The sequence below is a fragment of the Nomascus leucogenys genome, chromosome 5 (genome assembly GCF_006542625.1).
Source record: "Nomascus leucogenys isolate Asia chromosome 5, Asia_NLE_v1, whole genome shotgun sequence".
NCBI lineage: Eukaryota > Metazoa > Chordata > Mammalia > Primates > Hylobatidae > Nomascus > Nomascus leucogenys.
Window position 1 is genome coordinate 101,531,777 of NC_044385.1, and position 26,093 is coordinate 101,557,869.

Consider the following 26,093-nt stretch of genomic DNA (forward strand, 5'->3'; position numbering starts at 1 on the left):
TAACTTTATCTGCAGCATCATAACCATATTGGTATAAGAGAGAGAGTTTGGTAGGTCATATTCCTGTTTATTCTCAAAGAACTTTCAATGTGCATTCCATTAATGTGTTTCTTAATTATAGAGGCTAGATGGGAAAGGGCATTAAGCCTCTGCAGACCTACCAACTTATGATATCAAAATAAAATATCTATCCTGGTTTATGGGAAAGATACAGCAAATTTGCTAGTTTTTTCATTACTAACATGATTTAACCCTTGTGTTTTGGGAAGGTGGTCTGTTGGTAAAAAGCCCTAAACTCTTGATTTATTTCACACACTGCCTGATTTGTTTGTCTTGTATATGTAGATTTTTTTTATATATATGTGCATTCAATGACTTTATTCTTTCCACTTCAACATCTATGTGTACTCATTTGATCTTCATGTGCCAATCAGACTGGGGCAAAGACCAACCTTCCCTGCCATTTATACGGCATAAAACCCTCAATCTCACCAGTATGGCTACCAAAATTATAGGTTCACCTGAAACAAAGTGGATTGATGCAACTTCTGGAATTTACAACTCAGAAAAATCTTCAAATCTATCTGTAACAACTGATTTCTCCGAAAGCCTTCAGAGTTCTGTGAGTATTTGGAGAAGTAGGAAGTACTGGTGTGGAGCAAAGCAGCTGTTAGAATTGTGTATGGAAGAAAATAATTTCTTTTGTTTGTACAATTTTGATACTACCTTTAAAATGTAAATGATTGAATAACATAAATTATAGTAAAGAGATACAGTAAAATATATTTTTGAAAACCATAGGCATTCCTCATAGAGTAGTTGTGAGTTATATAATGGTAAAATCAAAAGATCCCATAATGTTTTGCAGGTGTTTTCCACTAATCTTTCATCATTAGACCCACTTTTCAGATCTTCAGAGCGTGAAGTAGCAATTACATAAAATTATAAACTATAACTTCTTTATGCGTTCCTTAGTCTTTACTGGCAAATAAAGGTAATAGTTGAGTGTAATGTAAAACTTCAGGAAGCATTTTTAGTTTTTGTGTGGGTGAATTTGATGGGTAGACTTACATATGTGGTTAAGAGATCATCAGTTTCATTAATTTGATCAAAAATATAATGTAGAAATTTTTCTAAGTGTCAAAGCAATACTTTTTCCTATAGACTTTGAAGTCGTGGTTTCTATTTATGGTACAAATTATTCATTTAAATTAATAATTAAATTTAAATTTCCACTAAATATTATGCACTTATACTCACTCCTTAGATTGTGTTATCATCTCAAGGTAACTCTTTTATTTAATAAGGAACTGTTACTATATTGTATAAGAAATGTTTAAATGTTTGAGAATCCTATATGACTGTTTTGTGTACTCATAAATATAAGCCAAATGGACTAATGATTATCTAGCTGATTTTATTTCTTGGAAAATTAATGATTGATTAAACTTAAAATCATCCATGCCTGCAGCTGGTCATTAATTCTGCCACAAATATTGAAGTATAATGAAAAAACGTAAGTTTCTACTACATGTAAAAGGCTGTAAGGAATGCCTCAATATCCCGAGAAACTCATCTTGTTAAAATATATATTACACTAATGCGAAATGCATTATTTAAGTCCAAAGTCCAACTGGAGAGAATATTAACTAGCATTTTTACCCTTTCCAGAATATTGAATCCAAAGAAATCAATGGAATTCATGATGAAAGCAATGCTTTTGAATCAAAAGGTAAATATCACCATTATAACTTACATTTATAATACAGGAAAAGACATAGCACTCAGGTTCTGCTGTTATAAAAATTAATATCTGTGAGTGAAAGGAAAAGTGATCCACTGCAAGTTGAAACTAAAAGGTTAGCATGCAGATCCAGTTGCAGCCAGGTGGAAGGGCGTGCAGTTCCAGTGCTGAATAGTTCAGGCACTGCAAACAAAGCTTTGGCAGCATGTTCCGGAGCTTTGAGTGCCTGCGTGCCTGAGTCAAATAAGAAAGACTGGTTCTTCCTGAGGCCGTCAGCTTTCTTGCTATGGTATGCTGGCAATGGGAATCTTAGTTAAGCATGAAACTATGAATGAAGTTTCCTTTCTTCTTTATTGTTGTGAAAGGGACAAGCTTGGAGGCAGTTAGCTATAAGAGGGAAATGCCAGTGGCAATAAAGTCATTAGCAGATGTACCCATTTGTAATGACAAAGAAGGCAAAATATCTAGGGAAATTTTGGAGTTATCTCCATCTTTCTTCTTCTGCCCATCCAGAAATAATTTAGCTAGCATACATCGTGTGCTATTCCTTGGGCCCAGAAAAATAAGAATAGATCCGGTCATGTAGGCAGGGGAAGAAACCCAAAGAAGATGAGACTTCTTCTGCCATGAACCTAGACTGCCAAGAATGGGACTGCGTTTTCACAGTGCTTTGGTGGCTTTAAATCTACATTCAATAGTTTATAAATACATTTTCTTAAAGCCAGCCTAAATATATAAATTTCCCTTTCCTCATCGATTATTTAATTTTGTATTTAATTTCTGATAGACAGAAGTGACTATATTTTGTTTTCAGTTGCATTCTTTATCAAAGGAGTTTTTAAAGCAAACTTTGCTTCGTTTTCTCTGTAATGTTACATGTAAAGCACCGGGTCCTATTCTGCAGTGACTCAGGTGAGATAGCTGATCAGACATCTAGCTCTTGGACGACTAGGGGACTATACGTGGGCCCTGTCATTGGAAGGTTTTGTTTAGATAAGTAAGCACTAACTAGTATCAAGTAATAATCATAGGTACATTTTATGCCATAGTCTTGTGACAGATCTATGGGAGAAGTCAGAATGTTTTTCTTTTGTTTTCTTGGTGGGACTCCATTTGCTTTACTTAATATTAGTAGCTACCAGATCTTGAAAACTAGGTCAAAAAATTCTAGTTAGAAGATGGTCGTAACTTTAGTATTTGGTTTTCTTTGATCTTTTTTTGGATATCATTTTGTTTTGTTTTCTTTCCCATTACTTTTCACTTCTTATTCATAAATGTTGTGAAAACTGTTTGTTATAGCCGGTTTTCCAGGTAGTAGACAAGATTATAGATTGTTTAACCTAAGCAAAAAATATTAATTTCCTTTTCCCTAAAATGGCGTGGTCTAGCATGGAAGATGATACTTTTGCTTTTCATAGCTGTGAAACTATGATGCTATATGCTAAAGTTTATTAATAAAAATATTCATTCCTTCTACTAACTTGAATGTAGTATAGGCTACTAAAATTGTGTGTCCCTGTGCCTTGAAATAATCTATATCTTCTATGGCTATCGGTTTTGTGATCTTTTAAAATAATATTGCTACAGATTGGAAAGGTGTATCAAGTATCGTTTAATTTACCAGTGGTGAGAAATAAAAATGAATGACACAGTGTTTATTTTTTTTTCAACTAGCATCTGAATCCATTTCTTTGAAAAACTTAAAAAGGCGATCACAATTTTTTGAACAAGGTAAACCACAAAGCTAACAATTCATGCACTTTCATGGAATTGTTCTCCCTCTCCACTCTTCCTCATGGTCTGTGGTGCTGAGCACTGAGCCTCTTCAATTTGTCTGTCATTATGACCAAGCGACATAACCCATTTCCATTCTTTCCCTAGGGTCATCAGGCTTTTCTTACAGTTCATGGGTCTACCTCTGTGGTAATGGGTCTTTTGTGTGTTCTTTGTATACCTCTAAACATTTTACTTTTTTTTTTTTAACTTTGTAAAAAAAAAAAAAAAAAAAAGGGAGATGCTTTTAAACACACACTTGTTTCCACTGGGTAACAGTAAGAAGTGAGGAATTTCATTTAAGCCGTACTGCTTCCTACAAATTGCATAATATTAGATTACACCAACATGCAATTGGCCCAGTTTTTAAAAACCTGACTTGTTTTTGGTTGTGGAAAACACTGTTAATAAAGAAGAGTTATTTTTGCTATGGGATGGTGGCTTTGGAGTGTTGGTTTGACTGCTCTGTTGACTTTGAAGTAAATTCAAAGTAAATACATTTTGGGTGCATCTGAGAACAGGTGCGTTTTGAGATTCTCCGTGTTGGTGTAGTTGGGCAGGGCTGCCTCACAATGTGCTGTGCATGTGACATTTGCTCCCGTGTCACGTTTGCCTAATGCTCTGTCACATGAATGCCATTCAAGCTCTGTTTTGCTACTAAGAACTTAAAAGTAATAGTCAACATTTGAGATGCAATGGTCAGAGGATATTGTGCTATTGCCATCTAAAATGTTACTGTTTCTTACTTTTAAGGCTATTAACACGTTTACAAACGTGCCTTATAACATAGTACTTACTAGGTTTGTGTATTTTGTTGTGTTAATCACCTAATATCGTTCCTTTGGATTCAGGTCTCTTTTGGACCATAAACAGAAATATCTTACCAGCTATGCAGGTCTATTTGTGTCAGTATCCTTAGTGTTTTTGATTTATATTTTAAAATAAAATTCCTGTTTTTCTATGGCTATTTAATTGAAACAGTATGATACTCCTTCCTAACACTGGCTAAAATAAAGCAATTCCTCTTCCTTCTCTGTTCTAATTTTCTCCCATTTTTCTTCAACAGGCTATTCTAGGGAAGAATATTTTTCTAGGTCTCAAAGCAATTTTCTTTAAAAAATTGTATATGAATAATTTATTTGACAGCTGAGGTTTCAAGAACATTTAAAAGTACTGTATGATAGTGTATTTTCTGAAGTTTTACTTTTTAAATAATCATTGTTCTATGTAAAGGTATACATACGTAGGTCCCCTAAGAATAAAAAGAATAAGACTGTACCCATAAGTTTACATATGAAGTTTGAATACGTGTGTTTCAAACAGTAGGAATAGAAAAAGGAAATGTTTCTTGAACATGTTTATTGCGGTGACTTGCTTACAAACGTGGCTCATTAGTAAGAAGGCTTGAAAAATGTGACTTGCAGCTGTCATGTTGTAACTGAGTAGTGGCAAGTAAAAAATTGGGATTTGGTAGATGTTGTAACATTTGAAATTCTTTTTTTTTTTCCTGTTAGGCCAATATGAGATGCTGAGTTTATTAATAAAAGAACCCCGAAGCTTCTTCAGAAATATCCATTGATCCTACTCTAATACCTAGAGCTAGGGTTTATTTTGGCATCTATATCTTCCTTTTACTAACTTTGAATTTGAAAGATGAGTAACAGATGGAACTGTTACACCTGGAGAAAAAAGGAGTTACTGACTATTGTTTAAAAAAACATTGTCACTTAGTATACTGGCATAGAGACAGCTAATGATAGAAGTTTCTGAAAGGAATTATTTCATAGAAATGAAGACTTATATTGTATATTTTTCTTCCTTGCCCATGTGCTGCAACACAGGAAGCTCTGATTCGGTGGTTCCTGACGTAAGTAGCATTCTGTTGTCATTTGGAATAAGCTGAACTTGGTGGGACTGAATTAGTGCACAGTAGCGTGCTTACCATGATTTTAGGTTGCATAAGAATTTATCAGAGAGTTATCCTTCCAAGTTGAAAAACTTATTTTAAAATTCAAAGCCAGCTCTCCCTTGGTACAGTTTAAGCAAACTGTGATATGAATAATTTATGTGTGCAAAAGTGGTTCAGTAGATGACTTAATGAAGTTATGTTGTTCTCTATTTGCATCTCTTCTCTGATAACTGGTTAGCTTCCAGTTCCAACCATCAGTGCCCCGAGTCGCTGGGTGTGGGATCAAGAGGAGGAGCGGAAGCGGCAGGAGAGGTGGCAGAAGGAGCAGGACCGCCTACTGCAGGTAGCTCTGGCTCATGTGGATGGGTAGAAACTAGGTTGGATTTCACGGCTTTTCTCCAGTCTGTGTCAACCAGTATTGAGAAACTGATTTTAAACTCAACAATCTCACAACTAACAAATATTTTTGTATGCAGTACATTTTCCATAAAACAATTACTTTTCCATTTTGAAGATTTCCAGAGTCATCCTTTAAAAATCATTATTTATTAACCCCCATGTGTGTTTTTGTAGAGTATGAAGGACACTCACTTAGGGGGTGTGAAGTGCACAGACTTTGTGATGACTTGGTTCCCATAAACTGTTTGCTGGGTCCATTGCAGAGTAATTCAGCCCCCCTTACAGTTTGCTAGAGGCTTTAATGAATTAGAGCCATGGTAAAGGGTGGATGGGGGTTTAATTCTCAGTGTCTACCTTTTTACCCCAGTGTCTGCATTTTTAATTCAATATATGCGCTTTTCTACTATAGGGACTCAAATCTGATTGCCTTCTGAAAATAAAATCATGGTCTTTAAAGGTTTGAAGTTGAAGGTTTAGAGATCATAAAAGTGTTAATAAAGAAGATTCCTAATGTGAAGAGTTAATCTATTGGATTAATATATGTCATATTTTCCTACAGGAAAAATATCAACGTGAGCAGGAGAAACTGAGGGAAGAGTGGCAAAGGGCCAAACAGGAGGCAGAGAGAGAGAATTCCAAGTACTTGGATGAGGTAGTGTTAGAACATGCCTGTTTAGTTTTTCTTCTCTTTACCTTGTTGGTGAGATTAGCTGAGAAGCAGAAGACACTTCATTTTTCTCCACCTTTGACCATATGTTCACCTGTGTAGCTCTTTGAAAAATACAATGAGCTCTGATTTGTTAGAATTTTGCTTGGATATTGCAGCCTTTCTCCTAGTTTTTGTAGTACATCATTAACAAGTTATATTAATAGAACTTCAGTGCATCTTCCTCTTCTAAGTTACATCTCAGTCACTCATGTGTAGCTTTTTTAGTGGTAAAACTCTTAACATGTTTTTTGAGTGGAGTCCTGGGTCAACTATAGTTAGTAGCATCTAAAACTGAATATATATGTATCTATATGAAATTACAGAAATAAACAGATTTAGATGGATTTCTTTTTTCACTGGTCACCTAGGAACTGATGGTCCTAAGCTCAAACAGCATGTCTCTGACCACACGGGAGCTCTCTCTTGCCACCTGGGAAGCTACCTGGAGTGAAGGGTCCAAGTCTTCAGACAGGGAAGGAACCCGAGCAGGAGAAGAGGAGAGGAGACAGCCACAAGAGGAAGTCGTTCATGAGGACCAAGGAAAGAAGCCACAGGATCAGCTTGTTATTGAGAGAGAGAGGAAATGGGAGCAACAGCTTCAGGAAGAGCAAGAGCAGAAGCGGCTTCAGGAAGAGCAAGAGCAGAAGCGGCTTCAGGCTGAGGCTGAGGAGCAGAAGCGGCTTCAGGCGGAGGCTGAGGAGCAGAAGCGTCCTGCGGAGGAGCAGAAGTGCCAGGCAGAGATAGAGCGGGAAACATCAGTCAGAATATACCAGTACAGGAGGTCTGTCCCCACAGCCAGAGGGCACAAAGGCTTAGCTGTATCCATTCCCCACTTCAAAGGCACCCGCTTGCTCTTCCTGTTTCCTACCACCCATTCTCCACACAAGTGCATACAAGCCACCAAAGAGAACCTTTAAATCATAAATCCTGCCATGTTATCTTGCTTCCCCACCCAGAACTCTCCAAGTCACTTCCTGTCACATCAGAACCCCATCCACATCCTTGCCAAGGCCTAGAAGGCTGCCATGAGCTACATTACCTTGTAGTACCTCCATTCTTCCCCTTACTCACTCTGTTCCAGCCACACTGGCCTCCTGTTTCTTCCTTGAAAATACCCAAGGACTTTTGTATTTTCTAGTCCATCTGCTTGGAGAAGTCATCGAATGTTTTTGTGTCTTGTGTTCTCATTTTCTTCTAGTTTCTGCTCAAACCTCACTTCCTTAGACTTTTCTAGGATACCTGACTTAAAATACAGGCCCTTTCTGACTCCTTCTCTCTGTATACTCTTATTTTATATTATGCATTTATTTGTTTATCTGTTAGCCTGCCTGCTGCAGTAAGATGTAAGTGCTATAAAGTCAGTAAGTTTGTTTTGTGTACTTCTATAGCCCATTCTTAGAGTGGCACTGGAATATGGTGGGGACTCAGTATGTATATGTAGAATGAATGGCTCGCAAATGTCTGTTGGCAATAGTGGGTCTATTTTCTGTGGTTATTCATTGAAATACCTTTGTATGTTTAGTTTTTAACCCAAAGACCATTTGCATAAAGAGGCTAGAATGACATTATTTTGATACCCTTTTCTTAAACTCAGGGAAGGGCTTAAAGTCTAATATTTTGACAACAAAATCTTTTTCTATCTTTTAGGCCTGTTGATTCCTATGATATACCAAAGAGAGAAGAAGCATCTTCAGGTTTTCTTCCTGGTGACAGGTATGTAGAGCATGTTATTGTAATTTAATTGATGATAATTGGGTTCAGATAATATTCCAGAGCTTGCATTGATGATTTGTAGAACTACTTTAGCCCTTTGTCATTTGTGGGATATAAAGAGGAATTGCTGGTTGATCTTTGTATCAGTTAGCTTTTGCTGTGTAACAACTATTCGTGAACTTAATGAATTAGCTTATGATTTTATGGTCAGCATGTTAGGCTGATCTCCCTTGGTCAGCCTTTTAGTTGACTGGGCTTGCTCATATATCTGCTACCTATTAACTAGGCAGCTCTGCTTTTAGGGGTTGGCTGGCTGTCAGCTGGGGCCGTGAGAACAACTGGGTCATGTGTCTTTCAATATCTGCCGAGCCAGGAAGGTCTTATGTATATGTGGTGGTAAGGCAGGGGAAAGAGAATTAAAGAGAGGAAATCTGCAAGGCATCTTGATGTTTAAGTTGTCTAAAGTCACAGTCACAGGTTGTGGAGAAGAGAAGAACACTGCCTCTTTATGATAGGAATCACATTGCAAGGGGAATGGACACGGCTGGGAAAGAACTGTGTCAATTTTCTGTAATCCAACGTAATCTTCATTTTAAAAAGGTCATGAATAATGGCTTAGCATTACTCCCAAAAGGGTTATGTATGGACATCTGAAATGGGAATGGTGACCTTTCTCTTAGGCAGTTTGGTTAGAACTACTGGTCAGTTTTGGGGAATAAAGGTATAATTTTAGATATCTGGAAAGTTATATGTATCTTAAAATTTCCTAAAACATTGTTTTAATGTTTTAAGGTAATTTTTAAAATGCTTTCCAGTTTTGAAATCACTAAGGACTTCTAAACAGTCTGTCAAACAAATATCGAGGGTAGGGCCATTACCTTGTGTTTTCAGAGCTGAAATTTCTCCTTTTGTCTTACTTATTAGATATAAGGAAAGACTTGTATCTACAAGCAGCCAGGATGACTGAATAGGGCTCAGAATAAAAGGGGAAAAGGAAAGGGACAAGCAGGTAGTAATGGGCTGACAATAAGCTAAAGAAAAATCTAGTGATAGATGACCTTATTTATCATCTCTCTGGGTAACTATAACTCATTAAAATGTTTATCTCCTTTTAAAAGTTATGGATTTACTTACATATTTACAAAAGCTTTATTTATATAGCTCATGACCTTGGGGAAAATAATTAAAATGCAGAGAAAGGAAACTTAAGGAAGCCTGGAAAATATGAATACCTGCAGGCAGTCCAGATAAAGCATGCCCTAGAGGCATCAAGGAGTGTGGCCAGACATCCAGTAATAAGTGTTTTCTTCTATGTAGATACAAGTGAAATTATTCACGAGTGCAGCTGTCTACCACTTATGATACATTATGTATCACAGATTATTGGATTTATACATATGTAATATATACATATATGTACATAAGTATAATATTACATATTATTTTATAATGTATATTATATATTGTTATTACTACTATTATTTTCTTTTTCTTTTCTTTTCTTCTTTTTTGAGACGGAGTCTCGCTCTGTTGCCCAGGCTGGAGTGCAGTGGAGTGATCTCAGCTCACTGCAACCTCCGCCTCCTGGGTTCAAGTGATTTTCCCACTGCAGTCCCCCAAGTAACTGAGACTACAGGCGCATGCCACCACATCTAGCTAGTTTTTGTATTTTTGTAGAGACGGGGTTTCACCATGTTGGCCAGGCTGGCTTCAAACTCCTGACCTCAAGTGATCCGCCCGCCTTGGCCTCCCAAAGTGCTGGGATTACAGGCGTGAGCCACCATGCCTGGCCACCAGTATTATTTTCAAAGTTCAGTGTGTCTAGCAGAATGGGAATGAGATTAGCATGTGTTGATTTATACACCTAAATTTTATTGGTACAAACTTAAGGCATTTCCAGAAGTTGACTGTGCTGTATGATTTAGTACCTCTTTGGAACACTAAGATGGCATTTGGTAAATTAATGTTCCACAGTAGTCAGTGGCACCCTAATGCCCAAGAAATTGACATGATAACCCTGAGGAGCATGGGGGAAGTGGGACAGTCTGACTGTAGGTGATCTGATGGCAGATGGTTTGTAAGCCTGGTAAGACTGAGATCTGGACCAGGGTGAACATTGACAACAGTTGATCAATAAATTATAGTCTTCATCGTCATACAAACTGGAGAAGTACTGTCACATGTTTGTATCTCTTTTCAGCATTTCACTCTTCTCTTTTTTAAGGATGTCAAGGTTTTCTGTGAGTTTGTGAAAGATGAAAAATTTCTTGGTTTAAAAATAATTGCTCTCAGCAGACATACAAAATAAATCAACTGCTTTAAAAAGCAATCTCTTTGGTGTTTTTACTTCATAAATATAAAGGAGGTTATTAATGAGACATATTTAATATATTGTGTTCTGTGTTTTAGGAATAAATCCAGATCTACTACTGAACTGGATGATTACTCCACAAATAAAAATGGTAAATGTGATTTTTTTCCCCCAAAGTCCTTGAGAGTTGCTTATTTGTGGTATCGTGTTATGAGAAGTATTTTTAAGGTCAAGATATTTCAGATTCATGAAGATTACTTAATTAAAATACTTAGTATTTTAACCTCTGTATATAAAAACAGCAAAACAACCATCTTATGTTTACTTTTGGCTTTATTTTATATTGAAAAAATATTGGGAGATTAAAATGGTTTTTAAATTGCTAATGAAATATGTGGGAATTTTGCAAAGTGATGCTGATGCAGCTGTGTATAGTAGATTTTATCTTGCAGCTGAAGAAATAGTACAGAAAAGATTTCTACGAAATACTGGAGGACTTAAAAATGGCGTACTAATTTGAATTATACATGTAAATGCCAAAATGTCAAAGAATCAAAAATTATGACTTCAGTAATTGTGCAAAAACAATTTGGACTTGACATTGTTAGTATAAAATATGTTTCTGAAGAATGCATATAGCAGAAATTATGTAACTATGAAAAAACCCTAAGCGGTAATTACCACTTTAAGCAGGGTTTGCATATCAGGATTTGCATAAGCAGGTGGCTGGTCATTTACGTGAATGAATGAAGGCCCAGGTGGGGCTGAGGTCAACATGCCCATCATGTTGGATAGCCACTGCCCAGCTCCAGCCTATCATTGCCATGCTGGAGAAGGCAACTCTCTGCCTACTGTTCCTGTTGTAACAGAAAAAAAAAAAAATCTGTTTTCATGTGTTATCTTTTCTGTGCTGACAGGAGATTTTTTTAAAAAACTAAAATGCCCTGTGAGCAAAACAACCTATCTATAGGCCAGATAGGTGGCAGCTAGTTTAACCTCTGGTTAAAGCTTATAGAACTTACAGTTTTTATTGGGATTCACAGTTCTATGATTATCCCTTTCTTTGAGCAGTTAGGACCTTCGTTATCTGGTTCTAGTTTAGCTTTCCAGCTGATTTTGCTATTTTTCCCTTAAGGGGTCCTTAACTATACCTACATTATCATCTTTCTCAGTTCCCAATTTATCACGTCCTTTCTGATCTGATTCCTCTGGTCTTTCCCTATTTGTATTTTCAATTTCTTCTCACCTGAACTTGCCTTTAGCCACCATTAAAATTATAGTTTTAAGTACTTCAGTATTCCATGAAATATTTTTAACCTGCAGTGATTATATTATCTCTCCTGAACGTAAACACAAGACCTGTCAGTAACTGCAACTGTGAATCTCCGGAATAATCTTGTTAATATTTGTGGCTTGTGTCATTAATCGGTTTATTTTGTATGTATGTTTTCCCCCGTTAATTAACTCATTGCAAGCTCTTGGATAGCAGGCAGTGGAAGTTATTAAATATTTGATTTAAAAACTTGGTTATACCAAAACGATACTTTGAAAAGAGGCCAGGTGCGGTGGCTCACGCCTGTAATCCCAACCAGCCTGATCAACATGGTGAAATTCCATCTCTACTAAAAATAAAAAAATTAGCCAGGCGCAGTGGCATGTGCCTGTAATCCCAGCTACTCAGGAGGATGAGGCAGGAGAATTGCTTGAACCTGGGAGGCAGAGGTTGCAGTGAGCCGAGATCGCTCCACTGCACTTCAGCCTGGGCGACAGAGCAGACTCTGTCTCAAAAAAAAAACAAAACAAAAAAACAAAAAAAAAGGCAACATTTATTTAAAGTCTGACCAAATTGATAAGCTTTGTATATACACAAATGTAAATATAGTTGTATAAGAAACCTTTGGTCTTGCTCATTGCTTACTGGAAGATGAACCAAGGCACAGACAAACAATAAATTTTGAAAGAATGGCAGTAGCAATAAATGTAGAGAAAGAAAGAAAATAAATCCTTAGGTGAGATTTCCTAATCCAGATTAAGGTGGGAATGATACGTCAAAGTTGTGGGTGTTTTACCCCAATCAGAAACTAATCGCCAAATCCAAGAGACAGAGTCCTCAGGATAAAAGCTGACTTAATTGTCAGGAATAAATTCAACATTGAAATTACAGTTCTGTCAGTTTCTTAGAGTAGAAGCAAGTCTGGTAACATTTATGGATGATTATTTGGATTGCTTGAATGTTTTTCCTGTTCACAAAAGCCATTTCCATGATTGAATGTACTCTTATTCTTACAATTTTGGTTGTCAGTTATACCGTGCACACTTGGGTCATGTCAGCCAGAGATATGTGCGTTTATGTCCTCTCTCCCCAGGGGGAGTATATATTTTTTGAGAGAAGAAAACTCCCTGTTTCCTTTTAGAGTTGTTACAGCAAGCATTTGAGCATGTTCTTGATTGATTTAATTTAGGAAAGGAAGAGTGGAAGAAAAACTATTTCTAGATGAGCACTTTGTAACTGAGTAATACTGAAACCAGTACTGATTGTTGCCTTTTTGGGCAGCCTTTTTCATTTTCCGGAGTATGTTCTGTGGTGTGGCTCTGGCTGTGGAACCGGACTTTCTAGAGTAGGAGACAGTTACTTTATGTTCTCATGCAGCACCCTCATTGAGAATTGATAATGTTAGCACACGTGCACAATGCCACATTTTAAGCTGCACTCCGTGGGCGATTTATCCAGTCACTATTTATGTATGTATGTATGTATGTATGTATGTATGTATTTATTGAGGCTGCAATTTCAAATACACTTTATTTCTTTGTTACATCAACTCCATCTCTCCTCTGTCATTTTGTATTTGTATTTTTTATTTTTAAATTTTTTTATTTCCATAGGTTTTTGGGGAACAGGTGGTATTTGGTTACATGAGTAAGTTCTTTAGTGGTGATTTGTGAGATTTGGTGCACCCATCTCTCGAGAAGTATACACTGAGCTGAATTTGTAGTCTTTTGTCCCTCACCCGCTTCCCACCCTTTCCCGCTGAGTCCACAAAGTCCATTGTGTCATTTTTATGCCTTTGTATCCTCATAGCCTAGTTCCCACTTATAAGTGAGAACATACGATGTTTGGTTTTCCATTCCTGAGTTAGTTCACTTAGAATAATTGTCTCCAGTCTCATCTAGGTTGCTGCAAATGCCATTAATTCATTCCTTTTTATAGCTGAGTAGTATTCCATGCAATATACATATATACATATATATACATGTGTATATATGTATATCACATTCTCTTTATCCACTCATTGATTGATGGGCATTTGGGTTGGTTCCACATTTTTGCGTCGTGAATTGTGCTGCTATAAATGTGGGTGAGCAAGTATCTTTTTCATATAATGACATCTTTTCTTCCTGGGTGGATACCCAGTACTGGGATTGCTGGATCAAATGGTAGACCTACTTATAGTTCTTTAAGGAAGCTACACACTGTTTTCCATAGTGGTTGTGCTAGTTTACGTTCCCACCAGCGGTGTAGGAGTGCTCCTTTTTCCCCGCATTCACACCAACATCTATTATTTTTTGAGTTGTTGATTATGGCCATTCTTGCAGGAGTAAGGTGGTATCACATTATGGTTTTGATTTGCATTTCCCTGATCATTAGTGATGTCAATCATCACTGTCACTTTTAAAATGTACTAATTTCAAAGCTTTTGATTTGTTTTTAATTTAGGAAGCAATAAATATTTAGACCGAATTGGGAACACGACCTCTTCACAGAGGAGTTCCAAGAAAGAACAAGTACCATCAGGAGCAGAGTTGGAGAGGCAACAGATCCTTCAGGAAATGAGGAAGAGAACACCCCTTCACAATGACAACAGCTGGATCCGACAGCGCAGTGCCAGTGTCAACAAAGAGCCTGTTAGTCTTCCTGGGATCATGAGAAGGTGCGAGACATTTTAGGAATTGTTTTCTTGTCTTTACTGTGAGGCAGATATTTAATTTCTAGATATGCTGGTGCTTTGGACAGAAGAGATGAAAGGAACATAGAGTGAACGCTCTGGGCACTATTATGTGTCAGACAGCCAGTTGCTCAGTATACATGACCTCATCTAATCTGAGGAAAACATACTGAGGTAGGGATAATAATTCTGGCTTTTTTTTTTTTTTTTTTTTTACTATGAGGAAACTTTGGCTCAAGCAGGAAAGACACTGACAAAATCACATGGTTAATAGATTGCAAATCTGGATGGGGCGTTCTGAAGTGAGGTTCAGATACTTAAATAATGCACACTGCTCTTAGAACTTTCTTGGCTGCTGAACTTCAACAAATAGAAGTTTCATATTTGTATATTTCTAATGAGATAATGATTATATTGGAATCATAATATTGGATTCACAAAGTAATAAACCTAATTTTTATAACTTTAAGGAGATAAAGATATAGATATTAATTAGAAATGAGTGTAGGAACATTTTAAAAGATGTATCTTGGGTAAATGGATGAAGCTACTCTGATTCAGTATTTTCTTATCTGACAAACAGACTGGGGAGTTTATTTGTAACGTATCACAGAGAAAGAGCTAATTATGTCAATATATTAATAACTTTGTAAAAATCAGAAAATTATCCCTACCTATAAAAAACAGGTGTGTGCCTGTAATCCTAGCTACCTGGGAGGCTGAGGCAGGAGAATCACTGGAACCCATGAGGCAGAGGTTGCAGTGAGCTGAGATCATGCCACTGCGCTCCAGCCTGGATGACGGAGCGAGACTCTGTCTAAAAAAAAAAAAAAAGACAAAGGGATATGAACAGACAGATAGTTCATGGGAAAAAGAAACACAAAGCCAATAAACATAAAACATCAATACTAGTCCTAAAACAATAATGTATCTCTTTTGCTCACTGGATTTGTAAAGAGTTAAAATTGATTAAATTTAGTGTTGACAATTGTATATGGAAATAGGAATTCTTCTTTCCACTTGGTTGGACAGTTTTTCAGTATATATTAAGCAAAAGTTTACATATCTGACCCTCTGAGCAATGCAGTTTCTAGCACTCTATCTTCTGGATATATTTGGATAAATATGCAAAGGTACATTCAAGGATGTACACTTACACATTATTCGTTAATGGCAAAAGAAAAGAAAATCACAATGTCTGCTAGTAAGGAGATACTCAGTAGTTATTCAATAAACAGTGGCATACTGATAAGACAGAACACTATATGACTATTGAAGAATGAAAGAAAAGTGTTGCTACATAATATGCCACCTCCAAATTTAGTGAGTTAAGACAGTAACTCATAATCTCTCACAGTCCTGAAGATTGACTGGGCAGTTATTTGCATGATGTTGGCTGGGACACTTGAGCAGCTGTAGCCATTTACAGTAGGGATTGGTAAGCTTTTATGTATAAGGACCAGATAGTAAATAATTTAGGGTTTGCAGGCCACATAGGTTTCTGTCACACATTCTTTTTTTTTTTTTTTTAAAGACTCTTTGAAAATGTGAAAAATAGTCTCAGCTCGTGAGCTCTATCTTGGCAGTAGGCTGTAATTTGCTGTCCCCTGTAGCTGTAGAGGCTTCACTGAGAGCTTGGCCAGAGCTACTAGTTGAGGGGCCTGTGTTCTGCATGTGGGCCTCTCCACATAGTTTTTTGGGCTACCCCATGGCATGGGACCTGGATTCAAAGAGGAAAAGCTCGCACCAAGGCGATGCCTAATAAGCAAGTGCTTATCAAGCTACCGTGTACATCATGTTTGCTGATGCCCCGTTGGCCAAATTAGTTATGTGACTAACCCCAGAGTCAGTGGGAGGGGACTACACAAGGGCTTGGATACCAAAAGGCATGGTTCACTGGAGGCCACGAAGTACAGTCTATCGTATGACCAGAATGTTGATAGTTCAAGATAATACATATTAAATGGAAAAGAAGTTATTGAAAACTGTGTTGTGAAATAATCCATTTGTTTAAGACTGTTAAACACAAACACGTTGCATATGTATCTAGACACATCTATACTTACATATGTTAATTTGTATGTATATGTAAATATGTGCTTGCATATGTGAGAAAAGGTCTGGAAGGACACACAAGTAATGGTGGATACCTCTGCGGGTTAGGGCAGATGAGTCGTGAGAGAGGAAGGACTTTTCTCCCTCAGATGTCTTTCTCTGCAGCTTCAGTCTTTCTCCTTATGATAATGTATCACTTTTATAATGTTAAAATTTAAAAGAAAAATTTCAAGCTTGGGATAAGAGAAAGTTTTGAAAGCAATAAAAATAAATTTGACCAGGTAGACGAATTCTCATAATTTTGAGTTCATTTTTGTCGGTAGTACTAATGTTAGTACACAAATTTTAAGACAGATTTTGCAAAAGTTGTATTTAAATCAATTTGGGAGCTAAATCTGACTTTAAAAGCATATGTACTTTAAGGGAAGTGGCTGATAAATGCTTTTATGATGTGGACATTAAACAGTTGCTAAATTTAGGGACTCAGGTGCTACATAAATGAGACCTTCACAGGAGGCATGGTCTGGGTTGTTTTAGAGGACTTGGGTTTGAAAGCCAGTGCCATCACCGACTGGCTCTTCCTATGACAAGCTCACTTCTATGAGATTAAAAAAAAATCTTAGTGTTATGGAGATTCAATAAGTTTAATATTTTTGTGAAGGTATCTAACCTAATGCTTGTCATATTTAAGCTCTTAAAATGTATTTCTTTGAATTTTTAAAAGGCTTTATATTTGCTATGTCTAAACTGTTAAAGATTTAAAGGATAAGTATCAATCTTCTTAGACTTAGTAGAGTGTTAGCTCTTATTTTAAAAATATTTTTCTTAGTGTATTTCTTTCTTCTGTGGTTGGTATTTATTGTTTTACCTAAGCACAGAGTAAATAAAAATAAAAATAAACGAAGGTGTTCTCACTTGTAAGTGGGAGCTAAACATTGAGTACATATGGATACAATGAAGGAAACAGTAGACACCCACGGCCAACTTGAGGGTGGAGGGTGGGAGGTTGAGGATCGAAAAACTACCTCTCCGGCAGTCCACATATTACCTGGGCGATGAAATAATCTGTACACCAAACCACCATGACACTCAATTGACCCATGTAACAAACCTGCACATGTATCCCCTAAACCTAAAATAAAAGTTGGAAAGAAAACAGATTAAAAAAAAGGTCGATTGACTGTGAAACATGATGCCACTGATGATGAAGATCAACTTTACTTGTTAAAGGTAATTTTACAGGTAGTTCTCAACATTCAGTGGTTCGACTTAAGATTTTTGACTTTACAGTGATGCGAAACTGATAAGGGTTTGTGGAAATTGTACTTTGAGTACCTGTATGACCAGTCTGTTGTTTACTGCCAGTACGGTATTCAGTAAATTGTATACTTGACACTTTGTTGTAAAATAGGCTTTGTGTTCCTGTGCCCAATTGTAGGCTAAGGTAAGTGTTCTGAGCATGATTGAGGTGGATTAGGCTTAGTTACAATGTATGGTAGTTTAAGTGAAATAAAAGCATTTTTGACTTACAATATTTTCAACTTATGATGGGTTTATTGAGACATAACCCCATCATCATACATCAAGGAACATCTGTATATGTAACTAGAATACTTAGATTAATACCCAAATATAAAATATAAAAATGGATTTTTAATGAATGGAATGATGAGTTAAATAGATTTCTAGTTGAACATATCACATTATTTTGATGAGTCTTTTTTGTGTTTCAGAGGCGAATCTTTAGATAACCTGGACTCCCCCCGATCCAATTCTTGGAGACAGCCCCCTTGGCTCAATCAACCCACAGGATTCTATGCTTCTTCCTCCGTGCAAGACTTTAGTCGCCCACCACCTCAGCTGGTGTCCACATCAAACCGTGCCTACATGCGGAACCCCTCCTCCAGCGTACCCCCGCCTTCAGCTGGCCCCGTGAAGACCTCCACCACAAGTGTGGCCACCACACAGTCCCCCACCCCAAGAAGCCATTCCCCTTCAGCTTCACAGTCAGGCTCTCAGCTGCGTAACAGGTGAGGCCCTTGCTGTTTCTTTCTTCTCTTAGTCTCGGGTATTTTTTCATTAAAATATCCCCCAAATCCTGTCCAAGTTTTCCAATGAAGAAGAAAAAGAAGCCGTTTTGAATGTGTCAAATTTGGTATTCTTGTATGAAATCAATGAAGGCTTGCTTAATACCGTTCCACGCAACTCTAATAGCATTTCTAGATGTCTTGTGAAGCCACTGGAGACTTTGAAGGTGTCTACTTGTTGCCACCGTCTCATTTGCCTGTGCTTGTGGTCAGTGTCTTGGATGTAAGACATACCTGAATACTTCTCAGTGTGGAATCATGAAAACATATAGCAGCTCACGAATGCTTCTCAAATTTCTGAGTGAAATCAGTATTGTCAAATAGCTATTTTCATGACAGTGTCATACAAACTCACAGGAACTGAGTGTAAAAGAAGAGCGTTACGATGCTTTTCCGGGAATGCTCCAACATCTGGGAGACGTCTGACTAGCTGGATTAAAGAAATGCGAAGTCGGATAGATCTTGCTTTGGGGGTTTTTGATTGCCAAAATAATTGCTTGGGCGTTCTGTTTGCCCACATTTTGTTGAGGCTACATCAGCTGGATTCGGTGGGGCATATGGTGTGGGAAGTGTATATGTTATGATAGGGCGTTATGGTTTTATGTGGAGTGAAGCTCAGATATCAGCCCTGCTTGGGTTTTTAGGTCTGGGTAGCTTCTCCACAGATCTTTCATGCCTCATGTAAGTACATCAGGCAGTGCTGCTCTCCTCAGCCTAAGAAAGTGCTGTTGGCATGTATTCCTTTCCATCACAAATGGAATACTTCAAAGTAGAAACACATTGATTAATATTAAGACTTTTTAAAGCCATCAGATAAGAGACTTTCATAAGAAAACATGTTTTATATAAATCCAAAATAATTTTACATGTACCAGGATATAAAGTGTGTATCAATGAGTTTGAATTGAGAGAACAGAGGTGAAGATTTAGGGTAAATTTGGGTATCGTGGGGAGGTGCAGTCTATGGGATGAGAGGAAGGCAGAGGAGGGGGGACCCATTTTACTGATGGAGAGACCCACTCTGGGAGAGCAGAGGGAGGGGCTGAGGGCTTTTCTGACCTAAGAAGGTCCTGATCTAGGAGGTGGTCCTCTTAAGCGCTGTGGGGTGCAGAGATGTGGAAGAACGGGTACCGCCTTACCAACCGGGAGAGGAGAAAAGACCTGTATACAAAAGTAGAGTAGAAATCCTCCTTCCCTCTGTCCATGGCAGCTCTCAGGTACTTTTCATTTCCTTCCCTGCAGAGACAATCCTGTAAGTCCGAGACACAGTCAGGAAAGCACTGATATTTCTCTGTAACTAGAAAACTGGGTGACCAAGAAAGAGGGTGAAAAATAAGTCTGAGAAAAATAGGTCGTAGAGGACTTGCAAAGCCTCTTGAAGAAAGCTGGGGCCACCCTTTTGGTGTTCTGAGGGGGTAGGAGGACATGATCAGCATTGTGTGCTTTGGTTTAACTGGCAAGAAGATGTAGGTGGATGAGATGAGGGGCTACTATTGCTGAGTACAGATGTGATCAAAGGAGGATAGTATCAGAAACTGCAGGATGGACTAATTACACTGAAATTGCTCATTTATGTGAACAGGTGTGTCAAGGGTCTCAGAGCTGCCATGGAGATGGTTCAAGGTTAGAGTATAATCAAGGCATTCTTTAGCTGGCTGGTAAAAGTTATTCTCTCACAGATATATGTATAGATCTTTTCTTAAATTATTATCAATGTTAACAGCAGAGTGTGACTTTTAAAGAAGAATCTTGACCTGCCCAGGTGAAAGCCTCCATTCCATTCTTGTTCTGCATCTAGGTCAGTCAGTGGGAAGCGCATATGCTCCTACTGCAATAACATTCTGGGCAAAGGAGCCGCCATGATCATCGAGTCCCTGGGTCTTTGTTATCATTTGCATTGTTTTAAGGTGAGACTGAGACAAACAGCTTGCAGCCCTGCAAAGCTTTGCTTGAAGAGCGCATGGCTTCTTTGAGCCGCTGGGTGCAGATGTGCCACTAACAAGCTAGGTGCTGTATTCGTCAATCTGTGCTGCATTTGAATCACAAATTGCTTGCTCCTCCCTAGTTCTCAAATCTTGAACCTTGTTTTAAAACTTAAATCTGGAAAAATTTTGCATTTTCTATTTCTAATCTGTTAGAATTCTATACATTTACAGTACATAAGTTGCCTTCTCTAAGATGCTGTCAGAGGCATACTGGAGATATAATTTACAAATAACCTACTAGTATTGTTAAGGGCAGGGACACATGCAGCTATCACAGTGTCTGAAAGCCTAGCTTTGAGTAGGAAGAACATGTAAGAAAAACCATTATCATTGTAGCTATTTTTATAATTGCACAGCCTGTTTATACCTGATAGGTTTTTACACATAAGAGGAACTAAGGCTGTAATTGTTTGGTTTTGTAATCTCTGTCTCTAAAGACATCTGTTTGATTCTTGAACTTGCATTGGGCCAGAGAAAGATTCCGGTTGTTGATCCTGGAGGCCCGCAGACCACAGCTTGTTTAAGCTTGTACATTGCTGGCTTGGGCTGTTCCTAGGCAGAGCAGAATGAGTCAAGATAATTAGAGTTTGGGCACATGGAATCGAAATATCCAGCCTTGAAGTGAGGTGCTGTGTGGGAACACTTGCTAAGCTAGTGCAGCAGGGACACTGGGAGTGGCCCACCCCAGGGTGGAGTGCCAGGGCCCAGCCTTCATTCACTCTGGCCAGTTCTTTCATGGGGGGCCTTACCTGCCATTCCTCTGAGGGGATAAAAACTAAATTTCTTTAAGTCAGTCAGCGAATTATTTTTATTTTTGGGGAGTATATTTAGACTGGTCATCTTGGCTCTTAATATTGGCTTTATGACTTCTTTAACGTCTTATCTGGCGGGCTTGATTTTAATCTACTAATCATCTTTCGGCCTTTTTTTTTCTTTGCTGAAATGTATCTAAGAGCTTAGAAGTAGAGTTCTGCTCATTTTCCCCCCACCCCCAGGAGTGCCCCAAGCTATCTTGAGCTGACTGATTGTGGATGTTCTTTTTTTTTGTTCCCCAGTGTGTTGCCTGTGAGTGTGACCTCGGAGGCTCTTCCTCAGGAGCTGAAGTCAGAATCAGAAACCACCAACTGTACTGCAACGACTGCTATCTCAGATTCAAATGTAAGAGAGCAAATCAGAGAGAAAATTTCTTGCCTTTTAAGGAGGCCACGGGTTCCCATGCATTTCCCTGAACCTGCAGCCAGCTCCCCTCCAAGTTCACTGCCGTAGGATTCCAGGTTTCAAGAATTGTGGTGTGTTCCCTTCAGAGAGTGTGTATAGTGAATGGGTCACTGCTCAGGGTTCCAGCTACACAGGAGTGGGTTGTGGGGCCAAGGAATGGAGAGGAACAGTGTCCAAAAGTCAGGATGGTGTCTTGTGTCATCTGCCCAGAGTCCGCAGAGACCTTTAATGACTCAAGAATACAAACAAATCAAAACACTTAATCTTCTATGTAGGATTTGTCTCTTGACTAAAGATTGGTCTCTCATCAACCTTTATTATTTAACAATGGGCTTTGATTATGTGATTTAGAATATGATCAACTTTAAAAAATATTCTATGTAATACAAAATAAGTCAGTTTATGCTTTATGTTAATATATGTCAATATATAATTTTAAAAGGAAAGTATTAACTGGTGTTTCAGTGTCATTTTTGGAAAAAATGAGTTTTTCAGAAAACTTCAAATGCTGCTTTGCATCTAAGCATGTGTTGGTGTGTTATGAAAGGCAGGCTAGCATAACTAGGTTGTGTGTTGTGTATAGCTACAGCAAGACAACTATTACTGCTGTTTTATATTTTAAACCTTGATGCTGGTAACATGTGTTTCTTCCTTATTGTGAAAGGGTGTTACAAGTGGTATCAGCAAAACCATTTGCTTTTGAACTCTGAGGTATTTATATGGCCCCTATGTGAAGAGTGCTTTGGAAATGGTTAACCCCAGTCAACTCTCTTTTATCTGTCAGTGGGTTCTGAGCCTTCCTGCTGCAGCTGTCCAGTCCTTTCCTGGATGCTGACACTGAGGTTGGAGAAAGTCAAGGCTGGGCATGTACTGGTGGGGGTGTGTGTATGTGTGTGTGTTTTTCTCTCTCTCATCAAATTCCAAAGCCAAATAGAAATGATTTCTGGAATCATCATTGTAAAATTGCCCATGCCTTTTCTCTCCTCCAAAACAAATAATAGAGAGTTGAGTGTAATTTATTTCTATTGTGAGCAGTTCATTTTTACTCCATTTTTACAAATAAAGAATTCCAGAGACGAGACACTGAGACTTGCCTAGCTTTATCCTAAGAGTGAGTGACAGGTTACTCTTTCTACCTCATTGGGCCACTTTCTGAGTGATGACTGCTATGTATCCCAGGTGGCAATATTCACGTTTCTGAATCTAAGCACTTTTCTTTCTTCTCTCCTTGCCCGATCAGCTGGACGGCCAACCGCCATGTGATGTAAGCCTCCATACGAAAGCACTGTTGCAGATAGAAGAAGAGGTGGTTGCTGCTCGTGTAGATCTATAAATATGTGTTGTATGTCTTTTTTGCTTTTTTTTAAAAAGAAGAATACCTTTTTTGCCTCTTTAGATTACATAGAAGCATTGCAGTCTTGGTAGAACCAGTATTTTTGTTGTTTATTTATAAGGTAATTGTGTGTGGGGAAAAGTGCAGTATTTACCTGTTGAATTCAGCATCTTGAGAGCACAAGGGAAAAAATAAGAACTTAAGAATATTTTTGAGGCAGATAATGATCTAGTTTGACTTTCTAGTTAGTGGTGTTTTGAAGAGGGTATTTTATTGTTTTTTTAAAAAGGGTTCTTAAACATTATTTGAAATAGTTAATATAAATACATAATTGCATTTGCTCTGTTTATTGTAATGTATTCTAAATTAATGCAGAACCATATGGAAAATTTCATTAAACTCTATCCCCAAATGTGCTTTCTGTATCCTTCCTTCTACCTATGTATTCTGATTTTTAAAAATGCAGTTAATGTACCATTTATTTGCTTGATGAAGGGAGCTCTATTTTCTTTACCAGAAATGTTGCTAAGTAATTCCCAATAGAAAGCTGCTTATTTTCATTAATGAAAAATAACCATGGTTTGTATACTAGAAGTCTTCTTCAGAAACTGGTGAGCCTTTCTGTTCAATTGCATTTGTAAATAAACTTGCTAATGCATTTAACGAGCGGGTTGTCTTTTTCTTAGGTGTATGTGTCTGACTTCAGGCCTGTTAGTCATATTTCAGTATGTGGCCTTTTTTGATGTTATGTTTTATTCAGTAGCTTTACTAAGGTATAATTGATGTAATAAACTGCATATATTTAAAGTGTATACTTTGACAAATTTTGACATGGTGTATACCTTCAAAACTATGCCACAGTCTGGATGAGTTTACTGAAACATTTTAATAAGGAAGTTTATTTTTGATAAAGTTATGTTTTTGGATACAATATATTTGTATGGTAAGAGTGATGAATTGTTGGATCATTTGAATAAAATCTTTTCTTTTACTACCCCCATGATAAAAGGAGAAGACAACAGTGAGCTTAGAATATCTATAAAGCAAAAAATGTAGTCTCTTGTTTAAAAAATCTGGAGTGGGAATGCAAGGATGCAAAACTTTAGCATGTTTGAGCAAAAAATTTAAACTTACTGGAATCTTTTATAACAATGTAAGTGGAATGGAGAATTCTAGGAACTGAGAACTGTATTGGAATAGGTTCAAAATATATAAGAAATGCTAATGAGGGAGATAAAAATGTTATTTAGTACTTATTCTGATTATTATTAAAGTAATAATGTTTTCCTTGAGGGTAACTTGTCAAATGCCCAAAGGCATAAAGAATATAATTCTGAATCCCAAATTCCAAAGACAAGAGCTCCGTGTTTGAATTCATTCTGCATATAATTATTTATAAGTATAGATTGTGAATTTTTCCATGTTCTTAAAATTATTTTTATCTTTTTTCGTGGTTGCATAGTGCTCCATTGTTTGGGCCTGGTAATATTTAGTTGATAATTCCATTACTGTGTATTTTTCAGTTGTTTCTAAGATCAAACATTTTAATATGTGCATGTTATATATAAATATGTGAATTCTGTGATATTCTATGATCATCTCTTTCTTTATATTATTTTCATAGACATGAAATAGTTGCTCAGAGATTATGCATTTTAAGACACCCATAGTATATATTGCCAAAGTGGTTTCCAGAAAGGCACTGCTGGCTTCGACTCCTATAAGCAGCATGTGGGCTTGTTCATCTCACTGCATGTTTATGAAGATACAGTTCTTTTGCCTTGTTCTCTGCCTGATGTATATGCAGAGGCAGCCCTCAATATGCAGTGGTTGAATAAATGAATGAAGAAACCACTATCAATTTCTGCCTTGTTAATTCTGTTTTTCACTATCCCCAGAGGATGCCTTAATTCTGCCATCATTTTAGTTTCCTTATCCAGCATCCTTTCTGACCATTGCTCCTTTTCATCTAAGCCTTTTGTCTTTTCATCTGCTCTTGTTTTTTTATGACTTCTTTTCCCCATTTCTCACATTATCTTACTTAGTGATAACATTTCTGTTAGTACAAATTATAAGTACAGTTTTCAGAGCTATTTTCTTCTAGTATACCAGCTCTACATTTGTGTAAGCCCCTGGGTATTTGTTACTTCACCTAGGAACAAGGGAAGAGTCCAGCCCTTCAACAAATTTTTAAATTCATACTTTATGCTCCAGTCACTGCTTTTGGCACCATGGGTAGAACAGTGAAGAAATACAGTCTTGGCTCTGATTGGTCTTATTTTTCTGGTTGAGGGAGGTGATAAAACAATACATGAAAAAATAACATGCAGGTGGCGATGAGAGCAACAAAGAACAAATACTGGGTAAGAAAGATGCAAGTGCTGGAAATGGAAGTTTGACAGTGCTTTTTATACAGGTGGTCAGGGACAGCCTTTTGATATTTGGGCCAAAGCCTGAAGAAATGAAGGAACAGAGACTTGATGGAAAAGCATTCCAGACACAGGGAACAGCAAGTGACAAGGCTTGGCACGGGAGAGTATTTGGTGTGTCCAGGAAGCAAGCGTGGTTGAGTGGAGTGAGTGTGGAGGGTTTAGGAGCCGTGGGGAAGCTGAGGGCACAGAGCAGCAATCGTTGCAGGACATGGGCTCTTATACTCTGAATGGAAGAGGAAGACTCTGGAGAGTTCTGAGAAGAGGAATGAAACAAACTGACTGGTGTGTTAAAAGGACTGCTACAGACTGCTGTATGAACAAGACTGCAGAAGGACAGGCAAAAGCAGGGAGACCAGTTTGGAGCCTATTGAAATTATCCAGGCAAAAGATGACATTTGCTTCAACAGGATGGGTGTAGGGGAGGTAGTGAGGAGAGGGAAGATTGTGTGTGTGTGTGTGTGTGTGTGTGTGTGTGTGT

At 37.7% G+C, this 26,093-nt stretch overlaps 1 protein-coding gene across 10 annotated transcripts in view; it reads left to right on the forward strand.

The window, feature by feature from the left end:
• The window catches only part of LMO7 (LIM domain 7), a 234,520-nt gene extending 209,832 nt beyond the window's left edge, over window positions 1–24,688 (forward strand). For 6 of the 10 annotated variants that reach the window (XM_030813495.1, XM_030813500.1, XM_030813496.1 and 3 more), the window contains 14 exons: window positions 435–622; window positions 1,672–1,732; window positions 3,419–3,475; window positions 5,359–5,384; window positions 5,665–5,769; window positions 6,385–6,477; window positions 6,903–7,315; window positions 8,182–8,247; window positions 10,657–10,709; window positions 14,277–14,490; window positions 18,294–18,590; window positions 20,446–20,554; window positions 21,688–21,790; window positions 23,091–24,688. In XM_030813495.1, coding sequence (XP_030669355.1) covers window positions 435–622; window positions 1,672–1,732; window positions 3,419–3,475; window positions 5,359–5,384; window positions 5,665–5,769; window positions 6,385–6,477; window positions 6,903–7,315; window positions 8,182–8,247; window positions 10,657–10,709; window positions 14,277–14,490; window positions 18,294–18,590; window positions 20,446–20,554; window positions 21,688–21,790; window positions 23,091–23,113 — 1,808 coding nt within the window. In that variant the 3' untranslated portion in view covers window positions 23,114–24,688. The remainder of the gene's footprint in view (window positions 1–434; window positions 623–1,671; window positions 1,733–3,418; window positions 3,476–5,358; window positions 5,385–5,664; window positions 5,770–6,384; window positions 6,478–6,902; window positions 7,316–8,181; window positions 8,248–10,656; window positions 10,710–14,276; window positions 14,491–18,293; window positions 18,591–20,445; window positions 20,555–21,687; window positions 21,791–23,090) is intronic. The other 4 variants (XM_003257345.4, XM_004088145.3, XM_030813501.1 and 1 more) reach the window with 2 other exon arrangements.
• The last annotated feature ends 1,405 nt before the right edge of the window (window positions 24,689–26,093 follow it).